The sequence below is a fragment of the Jaculus jaculus genome, chromosome 1 (assembly GCF_020740685.1).
Source record: "Jaculus jaculus isolate mJacJac1 chromosome 1, mJacJac1.mat.Y.cur, whole genome shotgun sequence".
Classification (NCBI taxonomy): domain Eukaryota; kingdom Metazoa; phylum Chordata; class Mammalia; order Rodentia; family Dipodidae; genus Jaculus; species Jaculus jaculus.
The window spans coordinates 83,381,213-83,407,319 of NC_059102.1; the positions used below are offsets into that span (position 1 = coordinate 83,381,213).

At 45.3% G+C, this 26,107-nt stretch overlaps 1 protein-coding gene across 2 annotated transcripts in view; it reads right to left on the minus strand.

Moving 5' to 3' along the window:
- Positions 1-25,527, minus strand: part of Ttc39b (tetratricopeptide repeat domain 39B) — a 170,709-nt gene extending 145,182 nt beyond the window's left edge. Inside the window, exon 1 of one of the 2 annotated variants that reach the window (XM_004658434.2) lies at positions 25,392-25,527. In XM_004658434.2, coding sequence (XP_004658491.2) covers positions 25,392-25,433 — 42 coding nt within the window. In that variant the 5' untranslated portion in view covers positions 25,434-25,527. The remainder of the gene's footprint in view (positions 1-25,391) is intronic. The other variant, XM_045152182.1, reaches the window with a different exon arrangement.
- Between the last annotated feature and the right edge of the window lie 580 nt (positions 25,528-26,107).

The following is a 26,107-nucleotide window of genomic DNA, read 5'->3' on the forward strand; positions in this document are numbered from 1 at the left end:
CTTTTCTTTAGAAATAATTGTAAACTTCTAGAACAGTTGCCAGAAGAAGCTACACATAAAAATACCTATGTGCCACTTACTGGAATTTACCTACCTTTGACATTTTCATCTACTTGTTTAATGAAACGTTCTTCCTTCTCTTTCCCTGCCTTGCTCCCTTCCTAGCTAGCAACCTATACAGTATTTTTTCTGAACTATGCATATGAGAGTAAATGCAAAGTATTTACGGGTAAATAAGGTCTAAACACTTTAGGGTACATTTTCTAAAACTGAGGATAATACCTTACATAATCATAGCATGGTTCCTACTTCTGTAAATTAAACTACTTCACACTGCTCTGAGAACACAATTATCTTCAAATTTTCCCAGCAGTATTTTCCCTACAGAACAGGATCTAGTCCAATGACAAGCTACTGTACTCAGTTGTCATGGCTCTTCTGCTGTCTTCAATGTGAAATTTTCATCCCTATAGCTTTTACAAGATGGAAAAAATTGGAGAGTCCAGCCCTCCTCTCTTTTATGACATTTCTCACTTAGTGTCTACGATAGATCTCTGGGTATTGATAGATCTGAAGCACTGCCCTACTACAGAAGAGACACTACATTCTTCTCAGGGCATTTAACCTGTTCTTCTGCTTTTCAGTGCTGTTAGTGTGTGTGTGCATGTGTGTGTGTGTGAGATGTGGTCACGTGTGTGTGTGTGTGTGCCCCATGTTGCACTCCACATGCTTGCCTATTGCTGGATGGACCTGCCTACGGTAGCCCAGAGGGGAATATCATACTTCCCACTCCACTGCCCTTCCACCATTCTTATTTGAACTGGAGGCTCTCACTAACTCTACAGTGTGCCCTTTTTTCACAGGGTAGGACTAGTCTAGGGTCTCTGCTTGCCTGGTGGACTGGAGTTACAGAAACGTGTGGCCACACCCATCTGTTTTTCTGGAGATTCAAACTCAGGCAGTCTCAGGCCCCCTCAGGCACTCATGCTTGCATGGGAAGTGCACATAACCATTGAGCCATCTCTCTAGCTCTTAGTGGTATCAATTTTGATCACCTAGTACAGTGTCACAGTTCTGCATGCACAGTCACTAGTTAAAAAAAAAAAAATTTCTTTATTATTCATTTGACAGTGACAGAGAAAGAGGGAGATCAAGAGAGAGAATGGGCACGCCAGGGCTTCCAGCCACTGCAAACGAACTCCAGACGCGTGTGCCCCCTCATGCATCTGGCTAACATGGGTCCTGGGGAATCCAGCCTCCAACTGGGGTCCTTAGGCTTCACAGACAAGTGCTTAACCACTAAGCCATCTCCCCAGCCCCACAGTCACTATTTTTGTCTGTCGATTACTAAGACACTTGTGGTGAGATCATGTAAACTCAAGTAAGTATAATGTTCCTCACTCAAACAAGTCCCTAGACTCAGCGTCTAGGGTAACTCCATCCTGAATCCTTTTTTTTTTTTTTTTTTTTCCTATTCTATAACCTAAAACAGCTTCAATCTTGTAATCCTTCTGGTACAGCCTCTGGAGTTCTGTAATTACAGGCATGTACCAACCACACTGTCTTGAGTCAATCTAACACTAACAGTGCAACACCAAGTATCCACTCTAGACACCACCCATAGTCCAGTCTGTCCCCCATTCTGCCATGTCAGTGCTCCGTCTCCCCACTTACTTATCTGGCATCAACAATGACTCAAAGATCTCTATGATTTTCAATGCTCTACAAAACGCTGTCTTTAATTATTACAGTGCTTGAATTACTCCCCTTTGAGAAAATTCTAATAACCTAGAACATGATCATAAGAATTACTATGACAAGAATTCTTTTTTATTTCATTTCATTTATTTATTTGAGACAGAGAAAGATGCGAGGGAGGCGTGCAGGGCCTCCTGCCACAGTGAACGAATTCCAGATGCATGTGCCACTTATACATATGGCTTTACATGGGTATTGGGGGATTGAACCAAGGTAGTCAGGCTTTACAAGCAAGCGCCTTAACTGCTGAGTCATCTCTCCAGCCCAAGAATTCTTAACCTCAGAAAATTAAGGCATATCTAAGCTTTGCAGTGAGACTTATTTTTCTAGTCCTCTTAATTAAAACTAAGGTATACAGCAACTGACTCACACCTCTGACACACCAATGTACATTACAAAATGGGCTAAGAGTCCACCTGTTTCTGCTGTGTCAGGTGGACTTCATTAATAACCCTTAGCTGATCTTTCAATTCACTGCGCTAAGGGCTTGGATATGAATCAGCCTCTACCTGTCACACACCTGTGCACACTGGGTGTGGTGGTACACACCTTTAATTCCAGTACTCAGGAGGGGAGGAAGGAGGAAGACAGCAAAGGTAAGGGGCATGTTGTTTCAGCATCAGAACTCAGTGTCCACTCTAGTTTATGTACAGACAGCAGTGGTGAAGCCCGATGTGGTGGCGTGTGGAGGACTGCTGTGGGTTCAAAGCCACCAACCTAAACAACAGAGTGAGTTCCAGGTCAGCCTGGGCTGTAATGAAACTCTGCCACAAAACAAACACCACTGAAGAAAAAAGGAGGAAAAGGAAAAAAGCAATGGTGGAGAGGCTTGACTCTGGCTTCCCATCCCTGGATCACAGCCAATGCTATACACGCTTAGCCCTCATTATGGTTTGAATCCTAAATGTCTCCCAGAGGCTCAGTACACAAGGCTTGGTCTTCAGCTGACCATACTTCTGGGAGGTGGTGGAACCTCTAGGTGAAGCCTTTTGGAAGAGAGTAGGGTATTAAGGACATGCCCTTGTGGGGAATATTGGGCCCTTGTCCCCCACCCCCATGTTCTGTCACACTTTGATTCCTGACACCAAGCCAAGAGCTTCTTTGCTCCACAAGATGTCCACCTTGGACCCAGCAATGGAGCCAGCTGATTATGGACGAAGATCAAAACAAACACATCCTCCTTCAAGCAGTGTGTCTCAGGCATTTTCTAACAGCCCTTGGCCACAGCTTCCCATTATCTACTCTGGGTCAGTTCAGGGTGGGACTGTGGCTCATCCATGAGCACCAGCCTGGGCCCAGACGCTCTGGTATTCCTCCACACACTGTCTAAGCACTTCCTTTCTTACATAAACTTTTCTTCCTTAAACTGCCCACAGGGACTACAAAGGAAATTTGACAGAACAAGACAGATAACAAAAAAAGGAATATAAACAAACAAGGCCATACAAATAGTGATCACAGCTAAGAGGAAACAAATCTGCTGTGTAGCAGAGAAAAAACAAGGCTGCTTAGAGGACAGAAACCAAGGAAGCCTCACTGGGAACTTGACCTTCTGATGAGGAAAGGAAGTTCAACAGAGTTAGTCATGGTTGAGTCCACCAGGCCCGGAAGCCAGACCACTGTGGTGGGAAAATATCTGCTATGTTCAAGAAGTTGAATAGGGGGCTGGAGAGATGGCTTTGAGGTTTATGACGCTTGTCTACAGTCTGAAGGCTCAGATTCAATCCCTAGCACCCACATAAAGCCATATTCACAAAGTGATGCAAGTGTCTGGAGTTTATTTTCAGTGACTAGAGGCCCTGGCTTGCTTGCTCACTCACTCACTCTCTTTTGCACTCCCAAATAAATAAATAAATAAACATTTTTTTTTTAAATAAGTTGAGTGAGGCTGGGAAGATGGCTCAGTGGATGAAGGTGCTTGCTTGCAAAGCCTGCTGACCTAGATTCAATTCCCCAGTACTCACATAAAGCATGATGCACAAAGTGGAGCATTCATCTGGAGTTCATCTGCAGTGGTGGTAGGCCCTGGCACCCCCAGAGTCTGTGTGTGTGTGTGTGTGTGTCTGTCTGTCTGTCTCTCTCTCTCTCACTCTGTTTCTCTCTCTGTAGGGTAGGGTCTCACTCTAGCCCAGGCTGACCTGGAATTCACTATGGAGTCTCAGGGTGGCCTCGAACTCACGGTGATCCTCCTACCTCTGCCTCCCGAGTGCTGGAATTAAAGGCGTACGCCACCACGCCTGGCTTCAAAATACCTTAGTTTTAATTAAGAGGACTAGAAAAATAAGTCTCACTGCAAAACTTAGATATGCCTTAATTTTCTGAGGTTAAGAATTCTTGGTCTGGAGAGATGACACAGCAGCTAAGGCACTTGCTTGTAAAGCCTGACAACCTTGGTTCAATCCCCAAATACCCATGTAAAGTAAAGGTGCTGCACCTTTATTCCCAGCACTCGGGAGGCAGAGGTAGGAGGATCACTGTGAGTTCAAGGCCAGACTGAGACTACATAGTGAATTCCAGGCCAGCCTGGGTTACAGTGAGACCCTACCTCAAAAAAAAAAAAAAAAAGTTCAATGAAAAAAGTATGTTAAATGAGGGAATGGGCACTTAGGTGGGTGCTTGGAAAGAATGGCAGAAGGGAAAGAGACAGCTGGAGCAAGAAGGGGAGAGCCAGGATATTCTGGTCTCATGAAGGAACGTGGTTTTCTTCTAATTGCTAAGGAGAGCCACTGAAAGGCAGGGAATAACATGTAATCAATGTCTGAAAATGAGCAATAGGGCTGCCGAGTGGACAGTAGATCACAGAGGGCAGACAGGAAGCAGGGATACTGGCAGGACACTGTCCCACAGTGAAGACTTGTAAGACCACGGTGTGGGCTGAGGCGGCGGCAGGGTGATGGAAAAGAAGGGTAGAATGGAGCCGTATTGCTGAGTGATACTCTACAGGGCTAGCTGACTGATGGCAGAGACATGGAAGAGAGAGTTGAGGGGCAGGAAGGAGGAACCAAGAATAAGGCGAGGCTCCTTTTGGTTGTGCAATGTTATTTTAATCAGTCTGCATAGCAGCATATTCTCCTGAAAATTACACAGAGGATGACTGTCTCCAATTGGCTCAGTTGAAAGGGAATGCCTTACTTACAGACAAGGGTTCTTTAAATACACTACCGGTGCCTCAGTTTCAAAATGCACATGTCTAATCTGTGCCATGTGACACCTGCTTCCCCAAGCAAACAGACCCATTCTCATTTGGGCTGGGTAGTGTACCTTCAAATGTGAGTACAGTTCCTTCTCCAGTCATAAACCCTTTTCATGTGAGAAATTTTTATGTGCGTAGGTGTGTGAATAGATACACGAATCAAACATTTACTGATAATGCAGGCTAAAGAAATTTATTTTAAAACAATTGTTTGGCATACCGTTAGGTTTACTACTTATAGAAGATAAAAGTACACTCGTGTACTAAGGAGGTAGATGTGCTTGTGCATTTTTGTGGTTATGTGTAGAATATGTACTGTGTGTGTTCTGACATGACATCTACACATGCGTGCAAGGCCAGAGGAGAATAGTGCCGTCTCATTCTTCCTCCACCTGACTTCCTGGAGACAGAGTCTCTCACTAAACCTGGCGCACAGGTTTTGGTTAGACTGGCTAGCCAGTGAGCTGCAGTGATTCTTGTTTCTTGTTTCTCAGCTCTGCCCAGCAGAACAGCCTGGATTACAGTAAGACCCTCCCTCCAAATATACATATACATATACATATACATATACATATACATATACATATACATATACATATGTATATATCCAAGAATCTCAGTATTTTCTGTCTTGAAAAGTCGTGAGAAATATGACATGTGATTAATCTAAATAGGCAAGTTGTTAGATCTACAAACATTGAAAAAACTCTTCTAAAAATATCCTTACAGTACAGTGTAATCATCTTCCTTTAGTGAGTGTTCCACACCTGCAATCTCACACTAGGAGTTAGGAGACTGTAGTTCAGTCTGCCTTGACCTTGGTTCCTTGACTCCAGACAGTTCTCCAAGAGGATTTTTACCACTGTTTGTGTTTTAAAAGTTTTTTTTTAAATGATACCTTTCCTTCTTAAAGTAAATTTAAAAGTACTATCAAGCCAGGCATGGTGGCTGATGCCTTTAATCCCATCATTCAGGGTGCTGAGGCAGGAAGACTGCTGTGAGTTTGAGGCTAGCCTGAGACTACATAATGAATTCCAGATCAGCCAGCCTGGGCAATTCCCTTCCCTGGAAATAAATATATATATATATATATATATATATATATATATATATATATATATATATACACACATATACATACATACATATATACATATATACATATATATATACACATACACACATACACACACACACACACACACACACATATTAAAAAAAACAAAACACCAAAGGCTGGAAAGATTGCTCAGTGGTTAAAGGTGCTTACTTACAAAGCCTGACAGCCCAGATTCGATTCTCCAGTACCCACATAAAGCCACATGCACAAAGTGGCACATTCATCTGGAATTCACTCTGCAGTGGTAAGAGGCCCTAGCATACCCTTATTTTCTCTCTCCTTCCCTCCCTCCCTCCCTCTCCCTTATAAATAAAGTAAATATATTAATTAAATAACCCTCATCAAATGAATGCATTTATAACAAGCAAAATCTACAGTATACTTACTAATAAAACTAATAGGTGCACCAAGCACTTCTAGGTACTAACGGAAATGCCAGCCTGGGTGAGGGTTAGACCCTCTCCTGGTCTCATGAAGAGATTAAAACTCCAGCAGAAGGAATTTGCCAGAGCAAACAACAGAACCCCACCCACATCTTGTGACTTGAGCCATCCTCATTCTTTCCTCTCCCCCACATGCCCCAGCTTGAAACAAATCTGATTTTGCTGGACTGTCCTACTCAAGACTAGATATAGTAGCAGTCCTGTTTAGTCACTGAGAGGATGGCTCAAAGAGGGAACTAGGAGATGCCACCTGTCCATCTTAGCAAAACTGAAGCTTGGGTCTGATCCTGTCTTATCCAAGACTGCAGCCAGTGGCAAGTCCTGTAGGAACTTCCTGCTGCTGCTTCAGCTCAGCCTCCCCACCAGCCTGAGTCCATGAACCAATCAGATCATGGCTCTGCCTGTCCCCTCCCCCAGTCCAAACCAATCAGGCCTCTACTTACACACCTGGATCTGATGAGGTGACTTACCCTGACCTGACGGGATATCTGAAGCCTATAAAGGAGGTTGCACACATACACCAGCCCTCTTCTCCCCATCTGTCTCTCCTCTTCCTTTTGCCCAATGACCTGGTCTGTGTCATGCTTTGGGGGACACTGTCTCATTTGGATTATATTTTATACTTGTTTATATTTTTATATGTTATACTTTTACATTATATTTTATATTATACTCAAAGATTTACCTCTGAGTCCTGCACTATTTCTTAATCCTCTGTGGTCTGTTATTAGAATGGGGCTTCTATGTTCGAGCTCAAGTGGGTGGGTGTGTTAGTTACTGCCCCAACCTTTTTCTAGATACCAATTTCACCTAAATAAATCTCAAAATTATAATTTCTCCCTAAATAAACTCAGTAATACATAATTTAGCCTTCTCAAGCACATTTTATCAATTCTTTGTTAAAAAATAGGATAAGGACCCAAAGTTGGAGTTTACAAGTTTGAGAGCCCCCTCCTAAACCCCAAAATCCTGCATGACTACACTGGAGCTCTAACTTCTTACAAGCTCTATAATAAAATCTGTCTAAACCTCACCTCTGAGTCCATGGATTTCATTGGTCAAATTCACAAGGCCAGGTAAATGACTCAGTAGTTTTGTGTGACAGTGAGCATCCAGCACTAACTCCCCAGTTAAAAGCTCAACCAAGTTGGGTATATAATGAATTTGTTCTTGAAAAGTCATCTCATAAATTTATATTTGGATGATGAGAATTTGTGCTATATTTAGATATAATTTTTTATAAGAATATATAAACAGTCAAAACCTAAATCCTCATAATTTATTTCTCAAAATCAATCTAAGTATAGTTGGTAGGGTTTATATGTTGCAGGTAGTTTCTTGACATATGCAAAAGATTAGGCAGAGTTTGGGGTCAGACTCTGGGATATAGGCTCTAGTTATTAACTAGCTGTCTCTGGGAAATTAAAATAAATTCTTCCTGCTCCAATTTTATGTTTGATAATTTTTATGCCCTAATATCTACTTTAGAATAATACTTGATGCTGTATTTTTAAAAATCCCAGTTGTTCAATAAAAAGGAATTGGCTAAATGTAGTATATTGGTCTCTGGATGTTAAAAATCCATGCCACCTCTTAAAGAGAAAGTTCAGAGCTATATTAATTGACATGGCTCTTGCAGTAACTGCTGTAGTATTTGCTGTTTTCATATTTTAAAATGTGTATATTCACAGTTTCTCCTAGAAAAATGTCTGTGATATAAGAATATAGAGCATTAAGAGTTCTGTATTTCATTCCATGTAATAAATGTGAGGCTTGTAGAAAAAAAAAAAAAAAAAAGCTCAACCAAGAGCCAAGAATGGCTCCATCATGCTCAGAGACACCCCAAATCCCCTGTATCATCACAGTGTGCAAGCCATGTCAGCCCTGACCCAAATGCACACTGTTCTTCAGTCTGCTTTGTCCTCAGTACTTAAAAGTAGATATTTATTTTTCTCCTAGTGAGGAAGAGGAGGAGGAAGATGATTGGTTTTTTTTTTGAGGCAGGGTCTTACTATAGCCCAGGCAGACCTGGAATTCACTATGTAGTCTCAGGCTGGCCTTGAACTCACAGCAATCCTTCTACCTCAGCCTCCAGAGTGCTAGGATTAAACCACACCTGGGTCTCCTGGTGATTTTTAACTTTTCAATTACTATGTTACAAAATACACTGAGGTAATAAAAAAGGGTGTGACACAGACTCTTTAGGGGTGATGAAAATGTTCTTAAGTTGGATTAAAGTAATGGCTATGAGCTTTTAAATTTACCAAAAGTCCCTACACACATACATAAAAGGAGTAAACTGTCCTAGAGGTATCCAGTGGCAGAGCATCTGCCAGATGTGCGGGAGATGTCAAGTTAGATCCCAGCACAGGAGGAGAAAAAACAAATGAGTGAACTTTATGATAGATATGTAAATAATACAATGAGGCTAGGTATTTTTTGTTGTTTTGTTTGTTTTGAGGCAAGATCTCACTTAGCCTAGTCTGGCCTCAAATTATCCCATCCAAGTACTAACTAGGCCAGACCCTGCTTAGCTCCCAAGATCAGGCAACAATGGGTGTGTTCAGGGTGGTATGGCTGTAGACAGGCCTCAAATTCTCTATGACCTTGAACTCCTGATCCTTTGGCCTCCACCTCCTTAGTGCTGGGATAATAGCCATGCACCACCATGTAAAGCTGGGTGGATTAAGCAGTTAAGGAAATGCAAACAACTATGTTTTTGAGATAATGTTAATGGTTATGGAGGTGTTATATGAAATGTCCCCACAGACTCCTGTATTAGGGATGGGCTTTTAGGAAGCATTTGGATCCTGTAGTCCCTTTATGGACTCCTGATATGATGGATCATTGGGAGGATAGGACCTAGAGGAAGCAGGTCACTGGGGCGTGTCCTTACGGGCATTATATACTATATATGGGCCCTTCCTATATTTACTTTTCTTGCTTCCCAGCTGCCACGAGGTAGTCTCCACAACAATCTCCCCCATCATGATGCACCTCCTCACTACAGGCCCAGACACTGAGCTAAGTGAGAGCAGACTGAACCCTCTCAGATAGTAAACTGAAAACAACCTCTTTCTCCCTTAAGTTACTGGGGAGAAGGTGTTGTTTGCTTAGTGTTATTTATTTACTTGAGGAAGAGGGAGATAGAAAGAAAAGATACTATGACTATGGGTGCTCCAGGGCTTCCAGTCACTGCAAACTAACTCCACAAGTATGTGCCATTTTGTGCATCTGGCTTTATGCTAGGGAATCAAACCCAGGCTGTCAGACTTTGCAAGCAACTGCCTTTAATCAGTAGGCCATGTCTTTAGCCCCAGGATTTTTTGTTTTGTTTTATTTCCACAACAAAAGCATCTGACTAAATTCTTTCTACTTAGGAAATGCTAACTCCTGGCTGAGGAGATGGCTCAGTTGATAAAACAGTCACCATTCCACCCTGAGTACCCAAGTTCAATTCCCAGACCGCATACCATGGGACCCACATAGGCAAGATGTACAAGGTGGTACATGCATCTGGAGTTCGTTTGCAGTGGCTAGATGCCCTGGCGTACCCATTTTCTCCCTGTGTCTCTCTACCTCTCTCTCTCTCTAGTAAACAAAATGAATTTTAAAAAACTCTGGGCTGGAAAGATGGCTTAGCAGTTAAGGTGCTTGCCTGCGAAGTCTAGGGACCCAGGTTTGATTCCCCAGGTCCCACATTCACATTGTGGTGCATGCATCTGGAATTCGTTTGCAGTGGCTACAGGCCCTGGCGTCCCATTCTCCCCCACCCCACCCAATCCCTCTGTCTCAAATAAATAAATAAAACAATTTTTAAAAACATGGAAGTGTCTATAATCCTAGCAGGCTGGGAGGCAAAGACAGGAAAATTTCCCACAAGTTCTGAGCGAGCACAACAAAGGGCAACAACAGAGAGAAAATCCCTGTCTCAAATGAGGTGGAAAGACAAGAACTGTACAGAAAGTTGTTCTCGGACTTCCACACCCATGCTGTAGCACGCACGTGCCTGCACTCACACACACACACAGCACCAGCCACCCTACTGTGACAGATGCCACAGCATGTCATATGCCAAAGTAAGAGCATGTCTTTGTGAGGCAGCCAGAGCTGCTAAACAGCTAGCGGGAGCACTTGCAGGGGAGGCAAGGAGGCGGCACCCAGAAGACTGTGGAAGCAGTGGTACCTGCAGGGTTCTTAACCGATGCAGAGCCGTGAACAGACGAAACTACTGGGAAGTGAGAAAGGATCTCCTTTTGGGAATCAGGGCAGGAGACAAACTATAAGCACTTTGGAACTGTTAATGTGCAAAGTGAAGCTCATGTAAGAAAACACAGAATCCAAGGATTCAGCACAGGCTTGCTGAGTAGGAATTTCTGATGGATGTGTGTCTTAACAAGCCACTTGCTCCCCAGCAAGGAGATTTTAAATGCCACTAAAGTGTGGGAGCCACTGAGCTACACCTTAGGTAAAGCCTGCACACCCTGCTAAGACAGACACATTTTTACCTCAGAGGCAATGAGAAGCCTGCACAGATTTTCAGAAGCAGGGTAAGAACAGACCTGAACATTAGAAAGTACAGCTGGCTTGGCACACTGCCTCAAGGCACAGCAAAGCCCTCCAATGCCCAGGAGTCTTATACACTGTCACCTCCTTTACCTTTTAACCCCTTTTAACTGGTGCTATTTAAAGTGTGTCTCCCAAAGTTCAAATATTAGAATCTCAATCTCCAATCCAACAGTGTTGAGAGGTGAGACCTGTAAGAGGTGACTAGAATTTTAAAGCAAGAGTTGACAGGGCATGGAGGCGCATACCTTCAACCCCAGCTCTTGGGAGGCAGAGGTAGTAGGATCACTGTTTGAGGCCAGCCTGAGATTACATAATGAATTCTCCATCAGCCTGGGCTAGAGTGAGACCCTACCTTCAAAAGCCAAAAGGGGCGGGGGGGTGACAGGTCATGAGAACAGAATCCTCGTGGGTTAATGCCGTCATCATGGGAATGAATGAATTATGGCAGAAATGGTTCAGTTATTATAAGAGTAGGGTACAGGTCTGGAGATATAGCTCAGGTGGCAGAGTGCTTGCCTGGCATGCGTGAAGCCCTGGGTTCACCACAAAAATAACAAAAACAAGTAGACAAGTGATAAAAGTGAACCTGGCCCTCGTTGTCTTACATACATGCATGCTCACTTACCATGTAATGCCATCTGCCATATTATAACACAACAAAAAGGTCTTCACCAGGTACAGCATCTCAATCTAGAGTTTCACTCTCTAGAACTACAAAAACTCTGTTCTTCACGGAGTAGCCAGTCTCAAGCATTTTCATAGCCACAGAAAACAGACTAATATAGTAAATATATAAATGTCTTTCATAAATCAGCCTTCTTCCTTTTATTAGTTCTTTAACAGTTTTATACATGTATTGTAATTTGACCATTCAAAGCTCCCATTACCCTCTCCTGTTCCCTTTCCACTCCTGCTGAAGCCCTTCTTCCCCCACATACTAGAGTATATACCATTGAAGAGAATGACACTTCCTTCCCACGGCAACCACTGACCATAGCCTCCTTTTAATAATAAAAGATGCCTGCAAGCCTTATAATGGGCCAGCCAGGCCAAATGAGCCAATGGGTGCAATAGTGGCACATCTGTCATGGTGGACACCAACTGCCCTCCAATTGAACTGGAGACCCACTCCAAGGGAGGGAATACATCCCTGATACTGAAAACTTAAAACAGAGGTAGTCATGAGCCCTAGGGGTGTAACATCTGCTGATGTCTGGAAAAACGTATATACTATGCTTATCAAACTGCCCAGTAAGCACTTCTCTTAATATTCATACTCTTGTATTAATGCTACTCTCACTTTGGGTAGAGAATCTTCTCTTTTCAGATAGCAGTGACCTTGGGACGACTCAGAAGGTATCATGGTGCTGGAAAGAAGTGACTAGAGTACCAAGTAACATCTCAATCACACCTTCCAAGGCTCAGGGTCTAATGCAGAAGAGGTGGCAGAAAGAATGTAAGAGCCAAAGGAAGGGTTGGACTCCTTACAACATGCTCCCTCCAGACATAAAATGGCCTCGATATCCATGACCTCATAGTGCCTGACACTACCTACACAAGACCATCATAAGAGGAGGGAAAGATAACAACATCAAAATAAAAGAGAGACTTATTGAGATGGGGAGGGGATATGATGGAGAATGGAATCTCAAAGGGGAAAGTGGAGGGAGGGAGGGTATTACCATGGGATATTTTTTATAATCATGGAAAATGTTTTAAAAATTTGAGAAATAATAATAATAATAATAATAAAAGGTGCTACATGAAGACTGCAAGAACAATGGCATTCATGAATGGAGAGAGGGGACCACACAGCCCAATGTTTATCCAGAGAAATGAGAAGTTACATCAACATTCATGTGTCAGTGGACAAATTTGTAGCCAAACAAATATCACTGCTATCCTCCTGTGGATGGAGCTAGAACACACGGACCTTTGAGTGCTGTTCCCTGCACTTGCTGTTCTCGTGAGGTTACTATTCTCTTTTGTGTTGTTGTCCTCTTTCCTTCAGGAAAGGAGGAGTGTGAGGACTGTAAACATTTACCCAGGTGGCAGCCTGGGTACCAACCTGAAAGGAAGCCATGTTTGTCTTACAGTGTAAGGGTTCGGATGAGTCAGTCTTCACACAAATCCAGGAGAACAATGCCAACAGCCACTTACAACAACCTGGGGAAAAGTGCTAAGAGCCAGCATTGGAACCAAGTTCTGTGCAGGCCTTTAGACCTCACAATAAGCCTATGAAATAGGTTCTGCTGCTTCCATCTTACAATGAGGTCACTGAAGCATTGAGGGATGAAGTAACTTACCCAAGGCTGAGCACACACAGAGACCCAAACCCATATCCCTCCAACTCCAGATCGGCAATCTACCATTTCCTAGGATGTGATAAACAGACTAGCATTCCCCCTAGCCTTTGGTGCTACTTGTTTGAGACAGGATCTAACTCTAGACAAAGCTGACCTAGAACTATGTAGTCAGGACTGGCATTGAACTCACAGTGATCCTCCTACCTCAACCTCCCAAGTTCTCGGATTAAAGGTGTGTACCACCATGTCTGGCGAAATAAGTAATTTAATTCGTAAAGTTTATAACATATTATACACAAGCAATATTCCTAGAGATCAACCAGGACAGGGTTCAACAAACCAAAAGGATCTATGAGTATTCAGACAGTATCTACCATGTCATCCATATCCCAGCTACTCAAATACCGCCACTGGCAACATTTAAACAAAGGCATATAATTGTGTCCCCCAAAAAACTTTACTTACAAAAATAGGCAAGAGTCAGGAATGGTGGCACACTCCTTTAATCCCAACACTCAGGAGGCAGAGGTAGGAGGATCACCATGAGTTCGCGGCCACCCTGAGACTACATAGAGAATTCCAAGTCAGCCTGGGCTACAGCAAGACCCTAGCTTGAAAAACCAAAAACAGGCAAGAAAGGTTCACACTACATTGGCCTTCTATTAAATATTGGTCCCCTGACATAGTAGAAAGGGCAATGAATTTAGAAATAATGTACATGACCTATAACCCTGATTCTGCACCTAAGACAGCTAATCATTTCCTTCCTGTTTCTAAGCTCCTATAAAATATTCACCTCAGTTGATTGCCAAAATAGTATTTCATCACACCAAAATGTTGCCTGCTGATTCTTATCAAATTCACAAATAATAAACAGCAGTGGCAATACCTGAAAATAAAAGTGTAAGATAAAAAGAAAGCTAGCACTTTAGGAGTACTTCCAGTGTTGAGTTCTCTATAGAGTATAATCTGACCTCATTCTTCATAAGTGAAAAGTGTTGTACAGCAAGTGGGAAGCAGGTCCTGAACCCAGCTGGCCAGTCCATGCCCACCCCAACCCCAAGTTCAAAACTGCTTCACAGAAGGCTATGGGTCTTAGTAAAGGAGCACTCATCAATGGTTCTGCACGAGATGATGTACGGGCTTCTGGAAAAGACTTTGGAATTAAGGCCTCACTTTCCTGTCTTGTCCTTGGGACTCTCACTCTGCCCTCACCAGTCTGGCCAGCTTCCTCTAAATGGGATCACATGCCTCATTTGGCCTGATAATGATGTTCCAATCTGAGGTTTGTTTCCTTTAGCTCTAAGTAGAAGGAAAGCAGCCCATGTGTTGAAACCGACCAGCACTACAAGGCTCGTGGCTTGAGGAAGCAGAGTGAGAGAAAAGAAGAGTGGGCACACCCTCAGAGATACCATGGCTGGTCCTGCTGAGCACACCAGCCAAGGGTTAGCTCCAATCTCAGAGCCTGAGAGCACAGGTGATAAAACACAGCCTATGCAGTTCCTCACCCAGAGTGCTCAGTTTACAGGCATCTGTCTTAAACTGGTCTTAGGAAATGAGATTGGGAAAGAAGAAAGTGAAACTAAGGAAATGGCATCACTGCTTCCTTTACTTAAAAAGTGAAAAAAAAGCCAAGCATGGTGGCACACGCCTTTACTCCCAGCACTTGGGAGGCAGAGGTAGGAGGATCGCCGTTAGCTCGAGGCCACCCTGAGACTCCATAGTGAGTTCCAGGTCAGCCTAGACTAGAGTGAGACCCTACCTCGAAAAACCAAAAACAAAAACAAAAAAAAAAGTGAACAAAAATGATGCATAGAGAAGGGTGCATACATCTCCCACTGACAAAAAAAAAGAGCTTCCACAGTGACTCAAAACTGAGGTGGAAAAATGTTTGTCCCCAGGAATTCCAAAGCAGCCTGTAAACATAGTAAGTATGTAAATATCTATACATATATTTAATATGTAAAAGAAAAATCCTCAAGTACAGTAGGAAACACATACCCCCCCATTGTCCAAAATAAAAAAAAAAAAAAACCTTACCTTAACTAGTTCAAGGCCTATCAAAACCTGACTGAACAAACACAGCTCTCCTTGGAATGCCAAGTCCCACAAGCCCTCAGTTGCGGCCGCAGCCCCTCAAGCTCCTCCCCCCAGCATGCTCCGCTGCTGCACCCTCTGCCTGAGGAATGAAGCATGATCAGCCCTCTTGCCAACACTCCAGCCCCTGGAGCCTGGTTTAAATGTCACCTTCTAAATAACAGATGTCAAGGCTGAAATGATTTTACAGACAGATCAACTATTTCTTGCTGCTTTGACCAAAGGGTTAAAGAACTTGCTGGTCACAGCTGGTCTGTGAGACCCTGATCTGGAAACCAAGTCAGCTGACTGCCCCTCTCCCCTGCGGCCAGGAATACACCCTCATAGAGACATCCTTGATGACTGCCCGATGACAACCATCTAAAGTGACACCTCTCCATGCCACTCCACAGCTTGAAAACCTTGAAGATACTGTACCTCCACAGTCTGGTGGGGAAAAAATGATTAAAGATTATTCAGGGTGCTGGAGAGATGGGCCCTGGTTCGATTCCCCAGTACCTACATAAGACAGATACAAAAGGTGGTACATGCATCTGGAGTTCATCTGCAGTGGCTGGGGCCCTGGTGTGCCCATTCTCTTCCCCACCCCCCCCCCAACTCTCTCTCATCTGCCTCTCTCTCAAATAAATAAATAAAATATTTGAAAAAGAAAGTTACTTAGGGTGCTGGAAATGGCTCAGCAGTTAAGGCTCTTGTTTGCAAAGCCTGATAGCCTGAGTTCAATTCCCCAATACCCACAAAAAGCCAGATGTACTAAGTGGTACATGCATCTGGAGTTCATTTGCAGCAGCTCGGGGCCCGGGCATGCCTTTTGTGTTCTCTCTTTCTCTCTCTCCTTCTCTCCCCTTGCAAATAAATAAAAATATTTGCTCTTGGGAGGCAGAGGTAAGAGGATCGCCATGAGTTTAAGACCAGCCTGAGACTCTGAGACTACACAGTGAATTCCAGGTCAGCCTGGGCTAGAACAAGACCCTTCCTTGGGAAAAAAAAAAAAAAAGGTTATTCAGCCAGTAAAGCATTATTTCTGGGCACATCCATGAGGGTGTTCCTGGGGGAGACAGGCACTCAGTGGACTGAGAGAGGAGCAGAAGCACTGCCCTCACCAATGGGGTAGAGAACATCCAATTAGCTTCAGGCCAGAAACCAGAGAAACAGAACAAAACAGCAGGGGAGAGATGAAATTACTCTTTGGGAGCCAAGATATCCACCTTCTCTTGCCCCTAGATCTGAGAACTCCAGGTTCTTAGACCTTTGGCCCCAGACTTAAGAGTTATATAGTCCTTTGGGTATGAAGAGTCCCAAGGAGTAGATTTGAGTCATAACACCAACTTCTTGGTCCTCCAGCTTACAGACAGCAACACAGGAATCCTCAACCACCAACTCCATCTCATCTATCTACCTACCTGTCTGTCTGTCCACTCATCCATCCATCTTATTGGTTTTATATCTCTGAAGAACACTAATATACTGCCTGTGGTGGTCTGATTCAGGTATCCCATAAACTTATGTGTTCTGAAGGCTAGGTCCCTAGCTGGTGGCAATTTGGAAACTGGAGCTTCCTGGAGGTGATGTCTTATTGGGGGCAGGTTTATGGATATTATAGCCAGCTTTTCCTTGACAATGTTTGGCATATTCTCCTGTTGCCATTGTCCACCTGATGTTGTCCAGGAAGTGATATCCACCCTCCTCTCATGTCATGTTTTTCCCTGCCATCATGGAGCCTCCCCTCAAGTCTGTAGGCCAAAATAAACCCTTTCCTCCCACAAGCTGCTCTTGGCTGGGTGCTTTCCACCAGCAACCCACAGCTGACTGCAACACTGCCCTTCTCTGGACTTGTTTCCAGCCACTTCAGCCATCTAGAGCACCAGAGGCTCTCCCTGAACTCTACCTTATCCTGCCACTCATGCTCTCCAGGGAACATTTTAAAAGCTGTCCTCTCCCCTAAATCATGTCTACAAGGCTAACCTCTATTCATCCCATAATACTCAGAATTTCTAAGAAATAGCCTCCTCCAAGATGCCATCACTGACACCTTGTGTGATTAGACCAGACAGGTGCCCTTGTCTGTGCTCCCAATGCCCCGTGGCATCTCTCCTCTGCAGTCTCAGCACACATATGACCCACCTCTAGATCATCAACTATGGCAGAAGCTATGCTTACCATCACACCCAGCTAACATATAAAAGTGTATTACACTGAAATATTTTTAAATATGCAGGCCCCATGTACATGTTAGCATAATGCTACATTAACAAGGGATTATGTCCATGGCAAAAAAAATTAAAAAACACTTATGATGCACACAACCAATGCATGCACAGCTTCCAAATAAAGAGCTTAAGATGCATAATAGCATTATGAACTCCCAGGTAGGCCACACCTCAAGAGTGCCACGGGAGAGATATGATGACCGCACTAATGTGGCTGCCTGGCCTCAGTGGCCCTGCTGCTGAGACCCCATGCAACAAGAAGGAGCCCAAACACTAGGTCCAGGGATGGAAGAGGCAAGTTCTGACAGAGCTGATGACAGATGGGGGCTTGAAAAAAGGAAAGCACCCCCCAGGAGGCCTCCCAAGTGTGACAATGAGCACACAGTGACTCCAGGAGACCCCACCTGAGATGGAGGCGGGGCACGGCTGTCCACAGATGGCCAGCTGGAAACCAGGAGCCTCGCAGCAGTCACAGTATCATATTCTCACTGTGGGCAGTCAGTAATAGCCAGGTGGGCAGAACTCGGATGAAAAGACACATTGCCGCTGCACGGAGAACTAACACTGGTCCACAGAAGCATAACTGAGCTACCAACTTGAAAAGGGGAAAGGCATACCCAGCTAGACAGAGGAGGAGAATGCCAGGAAAGTAGCCCTCCGAAACTAGATGGTATTCCGAAGGTCATCTGAGACTGAATGTCTGTTTTAGCCAATGGCTTGAGGGTTAACCTGAGCTGGAATGGGACTGATGGTAAACTGATGCTGTCCATTCCTTCCATGAGCCTGTACGAGCAATGTACAAACACCCTTTAACTCTGCCCAAATGCATACCCTTGCTCACCAGTGGCCCCTGCTCCCTCCCTAAGGGTTACTCTACTTGCCTCCTTCCCCAGCCTTGGCATCCACCCCACGGGGTAAGCACCAGGGTAGGTGACATCATCTCCATCTGATCTTGTGCTTCCACAGCAACCAGAATGATCACTGCATAGCTCCTCTCTCCTCCCTCCTTACACCTCGGACGCTCAAACCAGGGAACCAGCTCCCAAGCCAAATCCTCCTCCAGGCTTCCCCCAGCAGACCCTCAAATCCAGCCTCTCCTCTCCAAGCCCACGCCTTTGCTCTACTTCAGGATCGTCACCTCCCTCGTGAACTGTTGGAACTGCTGCAAGAGCCACTAGCCCCACCTGCAGCCGACTCCACAGTTTTTACCTTCTGCAAATAAACAATCTCATCATACCTGCCTGGTTACAAATGTTCCTGGTTCCCACTTTTTGGAGAGAATTCTCCCCATTTGGGGGAGAATTTTAATAACATGACAGCTACTTTTAGAAAAGATATAACCTAGACAGACTCCTTAGCACAACATGAGACACTGCATCACAGGGTCCAAGCCAGCCTCTGCAGTGTCGGCCCTCACGGCTCTCCTTCCCACTGCACACGGTGCTTCACTCTCAAGGGCCCACATGACTGCCCCCCAGGCTGCACTGTGCCGCCCTTGCCCCTCTCAGGAGAGTCCAAACACAGCTCTCCTTTAAATCCTTTACTAGCGCCTAAACTAGAGGGGCCATCCACCCCAGGTGCTACCCTGTCATTAGTGAAAACAGTCAGTGTCCTGATGCACAGTGTAAGTCATATGACCCTTCTACCTAAATCCCACCCTGACCCACAGACAGAACTCATTGCTTGGGTGACAGTCACTTGCTGCACTATGAGTTCTTCCAGGACAGTGACTTCTTCCAGTGCGTATTTCCAATGTTTAAAGAAGGATCTAAGAGATGCCCAGTGAACAGCAGGGGAATGAAAGGAGCAAGCTCATTCTAAGAAAACTGTGTCAATCAATTCTATTAAAACTTCATCTACTGAGTGTAGGAGCACATACCTATAAGCCTGAGAGAGGCAGAGACAGGAAGACCATTGCAAGTCTGAGGCCAGTCTGATCTACATAGAGTTTAAGCCAGCCAGTGCTATATATACTGAGACCCTGTCTCAAAAAAAAAAAAAGCAAAACTTCCAAGGTAAAAGTTTCTTCATCAGAATCAGGTCTTAAAGTTCCTAGACCAAAAAGACAGCAATGAATACAGGCCTGGTGACACAGGAAACAAGTCCCACCTACTCAGGAGTCTGAGGTGGGAGGACCACTTGATCCCAGGAGTTCAAGGTGAACCTGAACAACATAGTGAGAAGACAAAGAATAAAAAAGAGGGCTAGAGACATGGCTTAGCAGTTAAGGCGTTTGCCTGCAAAGCCAAAGGACCCAGGTTAAATTCCCCCAGGACCCATATAAGCCAGATGCACAAGGTGGCACATGCATCTTGAGTTCGTTTGCAGTGGCTGGATGCCCTGGTGTGCTCACGCTCTCTCGCTCTCTCTCTCTCTCCCTCCCTCCCTCCCTCCTTCCCTCCTTCCTTCCTTCTCTCCCTCTCTCTCTCTCTCTCTCTCTCTCTCTCTCTCTCTCTCTCTCTCTCTCTCTCTCTGCCTCTCTCTTTAATAAATAAGTAAAAATATTTCAAAAGAAAGAAAAAAGGTAGGGCTTGAAAACATCTTCCAGACTAGACATTTCCTTCCTGACTATTTCTGAACTTTTTTTTTTTCTGAGGCAGGGTCTTAATTTACCACAGGCTAGCTTCAAACTCACCATGTTCCACCTTAGGCTCATGGAATTAAAGATGTGCACCACCACACCAGACTTCAACTTTTTTTTCATCATTACTTCCCTGAGTAGCCTTTTTAGACTATTTTCTAGTTGCACCTTCCCATGAAGTTTTAGTAATATGATAGATACCTATATGTGTGTGTTATATATAAGAATAAAAAGATGGATCAATTTTCTTATTTAAATAAAAATGTTAAACACAAAATGTTAACACTGACTAGGCATGGTGGCACATGCCTTTCATTCCAGCATTTAGGAAGCTGAGATCGGAGGATCACTATGAGTTTGAGGCCAGCCTAGGCTACAGAGTTCTAGGACAGCCAGAGCTCAAGTGAGACCCTGTTTCAAAAATAAACAAAAAATTTAAATCTATTAATATTTAACCCAATATTGTATTTGCTGAGTAACTTTTAATTTAAAATGTAATTTATGGGCTGAAGAGATAGCTTAGCAGTTAAGGTATTTGCCTGCAAAACCAAAGGACTGAAGTTCAACTCCCCAGGACCCACATAACCCAGATGCACAAGGGGGTACATGTGTCTGGAGTTTGCAGTGGCTGGAGAGCCTAGTGTGTCCATTCTCCATCTGCCTCTTTTTCCTCTCCTTCTCTCTCTCCCTCTCTCTCAAATAAATAAATGAAAAATAAAAAACTTAAATGCAATTTATCAAGTTGTATATACAAATTACTAATTGATGTAAGTAGGTGATAATAAAAGATATAATGGCATTTCTCTTCTTTACACTGAAAAAAGAAAATACTCATCCCACAACTACCAAAAGAACTTCCTCACTATTCTCTCCCTGGGTACTTTGGAAGAAAATAGGTCCTTATGAGCTGGAGATATATGTCTCAAAGGTGCATGTATGTAAAGCCTAAAGATCCGAGTTCAATTCCCCAGTAGCCATGTAGGACAGATATACAAGGTGGAGCATGTGTCTGGAGTTTGTTTGCAGTGGCTGGAGGCCCTGGCACACCCATTCCCTCTCTTTTCCTCTATCTGCCTCTTTCTCTCTGTCTCAAATAATTAAATAAATAAAATATTTTTTTAAAAAAATGGATCCTCTCCCCACCAAAAAATAAATAAATAAATAACAACTTTGAGGAGAATAATAAACACTTGGACTTCCCCAGCTCTACCTTTTCCAGATGAGAAAACTGAATGAGCCCTCAGAGGTTGAGAGACCATCATTCAAGGTCACTAGTCATGGACAAGGCCTCAAATGTCTTGTTCACTGCACTATCTCCACATTAATGAATGGCTGAATGGATGACCATGGGCAAGTAAGTCCCCATAAGCAGACCAATAAATGAGTGAACGGCTGTGGGGCATGGAGAGCTGACAGCCTTGTTCCTATCTTAGTACTTTCTCAACTATAACTGCTTTGTTCCATTTTATTTCCTAAGAGTACCAAAGACTGGCCACAAAGAGAGCAGTCTTCTTAGGTATAGGAAAACCTTCTTAGCTAAAATAAGCCATGTTAGTTTTATATACCTGGTAAAATAGAAGAAGAGGGTCTTTATTCATTCAAGTCAAGTTCTTCAGTCCATTTACAGTTAGGGACTTTTCATAAGTAATTCAAGAATATATAGTCTACAGCATCCTAATTCTTCCTTGCTTACCCTGTCACATGTTGTCCCTTAGAATTCTTCCTCCTATCTATAGCCATACCACCCTGAATGCTTCTGATCTCAGAAGCTAAGCAGGGTCAGGCCTGGTTCACACTTGGATGGGAGGGAACATCTACTACACCAGGAGTCCTAGAGAGCCAAACTACCTAATTTGTGAACAGAACTAGTAAATGCCCAGTAAAGCACCGGCAAATTTATACCAATATATATGTATACCATGAGGATCAAAATTAAAAAAATAGATTTGGCATGAACCAAAAGAAAGTTATTCCTTCTAGGACTAACAGTACCTAGCATGTAAAAGGAGCCTAACAGGGCTAGAAAGATGGCTTAGCAATTAAGGCACGTGCCTACAAAGCCAAAGGACCCATGTTCAATTCCTCAGGACCCACGCAAGCCAGATACACAAGGTGACACATGTGTCTGGAGTTCCTTTAAAGCGGCTGGAGGCCCTGGTGTGTCCATTCTCTCTCTCTCCCCTCACTCTTCTTTCTCTATCCCTCTCAAGTAAATAAATAAAAATAAAATGGGAGCCTAACAGTGAATGAATGAGACAGCAAAAACTAAGAAGTGATCAAGTAACATCTTTTCTGCAGTCATTCACTTATTCCACAAACACTGACCAAGTGACTTTGTACCACAATCACTAGCTCCTCTCGGGCTTATTTTTTCTCTTTTCTTTTTCTTTATTTTTTGCTGTGTGTCGCGGGGGGGGGGGGGGGGGGGGCAGGGAGAAGGTGTGAGACGGGAGTCTCTATAATGCAGGCTGGATTGAAAATCATTATGTAGTGCAGGGTAGCCTTGAATATGCAATCTTTCTGCCTCAGCCCCTCCAGAGTGGTAAGATTACAGGTGTGCCCCACCACCTAGTGTTATTTCATTTAAAATACAATTAACAGAGCCAAGCGTGGTGGCACACACCTTTAATCACTGTGAATTCAAGGCCAACCTGATACTACATAGTGACTTGTAGGTCAGCCTGGGCTGGAGTGAGACCCTACCTGGAAAACTAAACATTACACACACACACACACACACACACACACAATTAACAAGCTGGGCATGGTGGCTCATGCATACAATATCAGCACTTGGGAGACTGAGGTAGGAAGATCTGAGTTCCAGACCAGCCTAGGCTACAGTGAGACCCTACCTCAAAAAATAGGGGATAGGATTGGAAAGAATACTCAGTGGTTAAGGTGCTTTCTGCAAAACCTAATGACCAGGGTTCAATCCCCAGTACCTACATAAAGCCAGATGCACAGGGAGGCAAAAGCATCTGGAGTTCACTTGCAGTGGCTAAAGGCCCTGGTGTGCCCATTCTCTTTTCTCTATTCTTGCAAATGAATAAATAAATTTTTAAGTATTTGTTTGAGAGAGAGAGAAATGAAGAGGCAGACAGAGAGAGAATAGGTGTGCCAGAGTCTCCAGCCACTGCAAATGAACTCCAGATGCATGTGCCACCTTGTGCATCTGGCTTTATGCGGGTACTGGGGAATCAAACCTGAGTCCTTAGGTTTCACAGGCAAGTACCTTAACTACTAAGCCCTCTCTCCAGTCCTAAATATTTTTTTAATGTGGGCTATCAATCTGTCTGCCTCTCTCTTTCTCTCTCTCTCTCTGTCAAATAAATAAATAAATAAAATGTTTTTAAAAGGGGGGCTGGAGAGAGAACTCAGTGGTTAAAGTGCTTGCTTGCAAAGCCTGACAGCTCACGTTCAATTCCCCAGTACCCATGTAAAGCCAGATGTACAAACTAGCACAAGCACCTAGCATTTGTCTACAGTGGCTGGAACCCCCAGGGTGGGGGGTGTCCATATTCAGTCTATTTGCCTCTGTCTCTCTTTCTCAAATAAATAAAATTATTTTTAAAAAACAAAGAAAAGCCGGGCGTGGTGGCGCACGCCTTTAATCCCAGCACTCGGGAGGCAGAGGTAGGAGGATTGCCATTAGTTCAAGGCCACCCTGAGATGACAGAGTTAATTCCAGGTCAGCTTGGACCGTACCTCGAAAAACCAAAAAAAAAAAAAAAAACCAAAGATAAAATAAGTGAAAGTGCAATTAAACTGAATAGTTGTAGACAGGGAAGGGGTTGGGGACAAGCCTGGGATAAGCAGTCAAGAGCATACTGTAGACAGCTGTCAATGCCAGGGATATGGGACAGTTAAAGTAATGTACAAGCGGGAACCACAAAAACTTTTGAGGAAGTGAACAGAACAGTGTAGAAGTGTTATTACCTGGATTACAGAAAAAACCTTGGGCTGTAAAAACGAAGAAAGACATCTGGCAATAGGTCATATCAAAAAGACAGCCTAAAGTTATAAATAAAAGTTCTCACAGATGAAAACAGCCACAAATATACTGCTTCATTATTTGCTTTTATGGGTGGTTTAAAGTTCCAGCAGCACATCCACGCTACTGGGCACACACTCGCTCATTAGCCCGTGGTCTTGGGGCCCTCGCTGCAAGACAGGTCTAAGGAAAGTCCCGGCTTGCCCTTTGGCCCGCCAGTAAGGCAAAGGAGCTGTCCTTCAGTTTCCGTTCTGTTGTTAGGCCCACATTCAAGGGCAATATTTACTCGTCGTCAGGAGTCTTCCGGCATTATGAAGATGGTCAGGAATCCTAACTCGCCTCCTCTAGATCATCCACTATTGCATCATTAGAAACCCAAGCCTTCTCAGGCTACGACTTGTAAATTCAAGTCAGGTAAAATGGCAGCGGCGGCGGCGGCTTGCGGGTGCTGCAGGGACCGCGACCGCGGCCGCCGCCCGAGCCGCAACCTCCAGCAAGTTCAAGAGCGAGGAGAGCGAGCGCGGTCTCGGCGGCGGCCGGGCGCGGACACCAAGCAACCCATCAACAGGTCCGGCGCGCCGCGACACGACCAAAAGTGGCTGATGACTTCGGTCGTCCAGACCACCGAGGCCGCAGCGGTTCTCCTTCCCGCCACCGACACCAACCGCGGGCACCGGGTCGGGGAAGTGTCCCGGCGGCGGAGGAAGCGGGAAGCAGCCCTCAGCGCCCCGGCTGCCCGGCCCTGCCCGCCCACCCCCCCACGACTCCTCGGGCCCCGGACTGCCACCAGGAAACTTCCATAGAAGGACAGACTCCGAGGTCGAGCACGCAGCGGCCGCGGCGCCGAGGGCCAGCTGCGGGACGGGGAGGTGTGACTCCCCACCGTCGCGGCGCCCGGGCTCCCGCCCGCCCGCATGCAGCCGCCGAGGGCCACTCGCGGGCTCCGAGGACCGACCCCCGGGCACTGACCCGCCGAGGACAGGTTCCCACGCCTCAGTACCAGCCCAGTCCTCGGCGCGGCCGGAGCCCGACCGGGGACCAAGGGGGCGGACCCTCGGCCGTCCCGGCGGGGCGCCCCGATCCCGCCCGGGGCCGCGTCCGCGCTCCCCATCGCTCGTACCTCATCTGCTTCCAGCTCCACTCGGTTACCGACCAGCGCCATGATCGTCCTCCGGCTGCCACCGCCTGAAAACCAGGTGGTGAACTTAGAATCAACTCAGTTCCCCGGCTCCGGGTTCAGCCCAGCGCTGGGGAAAGCAGGAAAGGGGCGGCCCTGCGCGCCGCGGGACCACGCCGTCCCCGCCCCCGGCGCCACGGGGCCCGCCGAGCATCCATGGCCGCAGCGCGCGCCAAGCGGCCGCTCCGCCGCCAGCCCCGCCCCTCGAGGGCTCGGCCCCGCCCCCGCACGCGGCCCCCTCGGGAGCAACCAACCAGCTTCCCGGAACTGACCCCGCCCCCGGGCCCCCACTCGCGCGCTCGGGGAAAGTACCTCTAGGGTACGCGCCTCTGCCGAAGGATGGCTCAGACCTGGAGCCTAGAGAGCGGTGAGCGGACAAGACCAAGGTCACAGCCGCCCCAGGCCCGGGACGTCTGCAAGCGTCCATCTGGCCCTTGGTCTGGAGCCAGTCCGTTTCCCTAGCGCCGCGGACACTGCGTCTGGCAGATGTGGCCAGAGGACAGCCTTGGGTCACTGGTCACCAAGAGGTGTCTGACACATCACGTGCCCAGCCGCCCAGACGCTTGGACGAGACCATCCTCTTCAGACACAGGACCTGTGTTTGCTTCTGTGTCAGGACAGAGGTCATACAACTCAAAACCCTTTACATCCCCCTACCC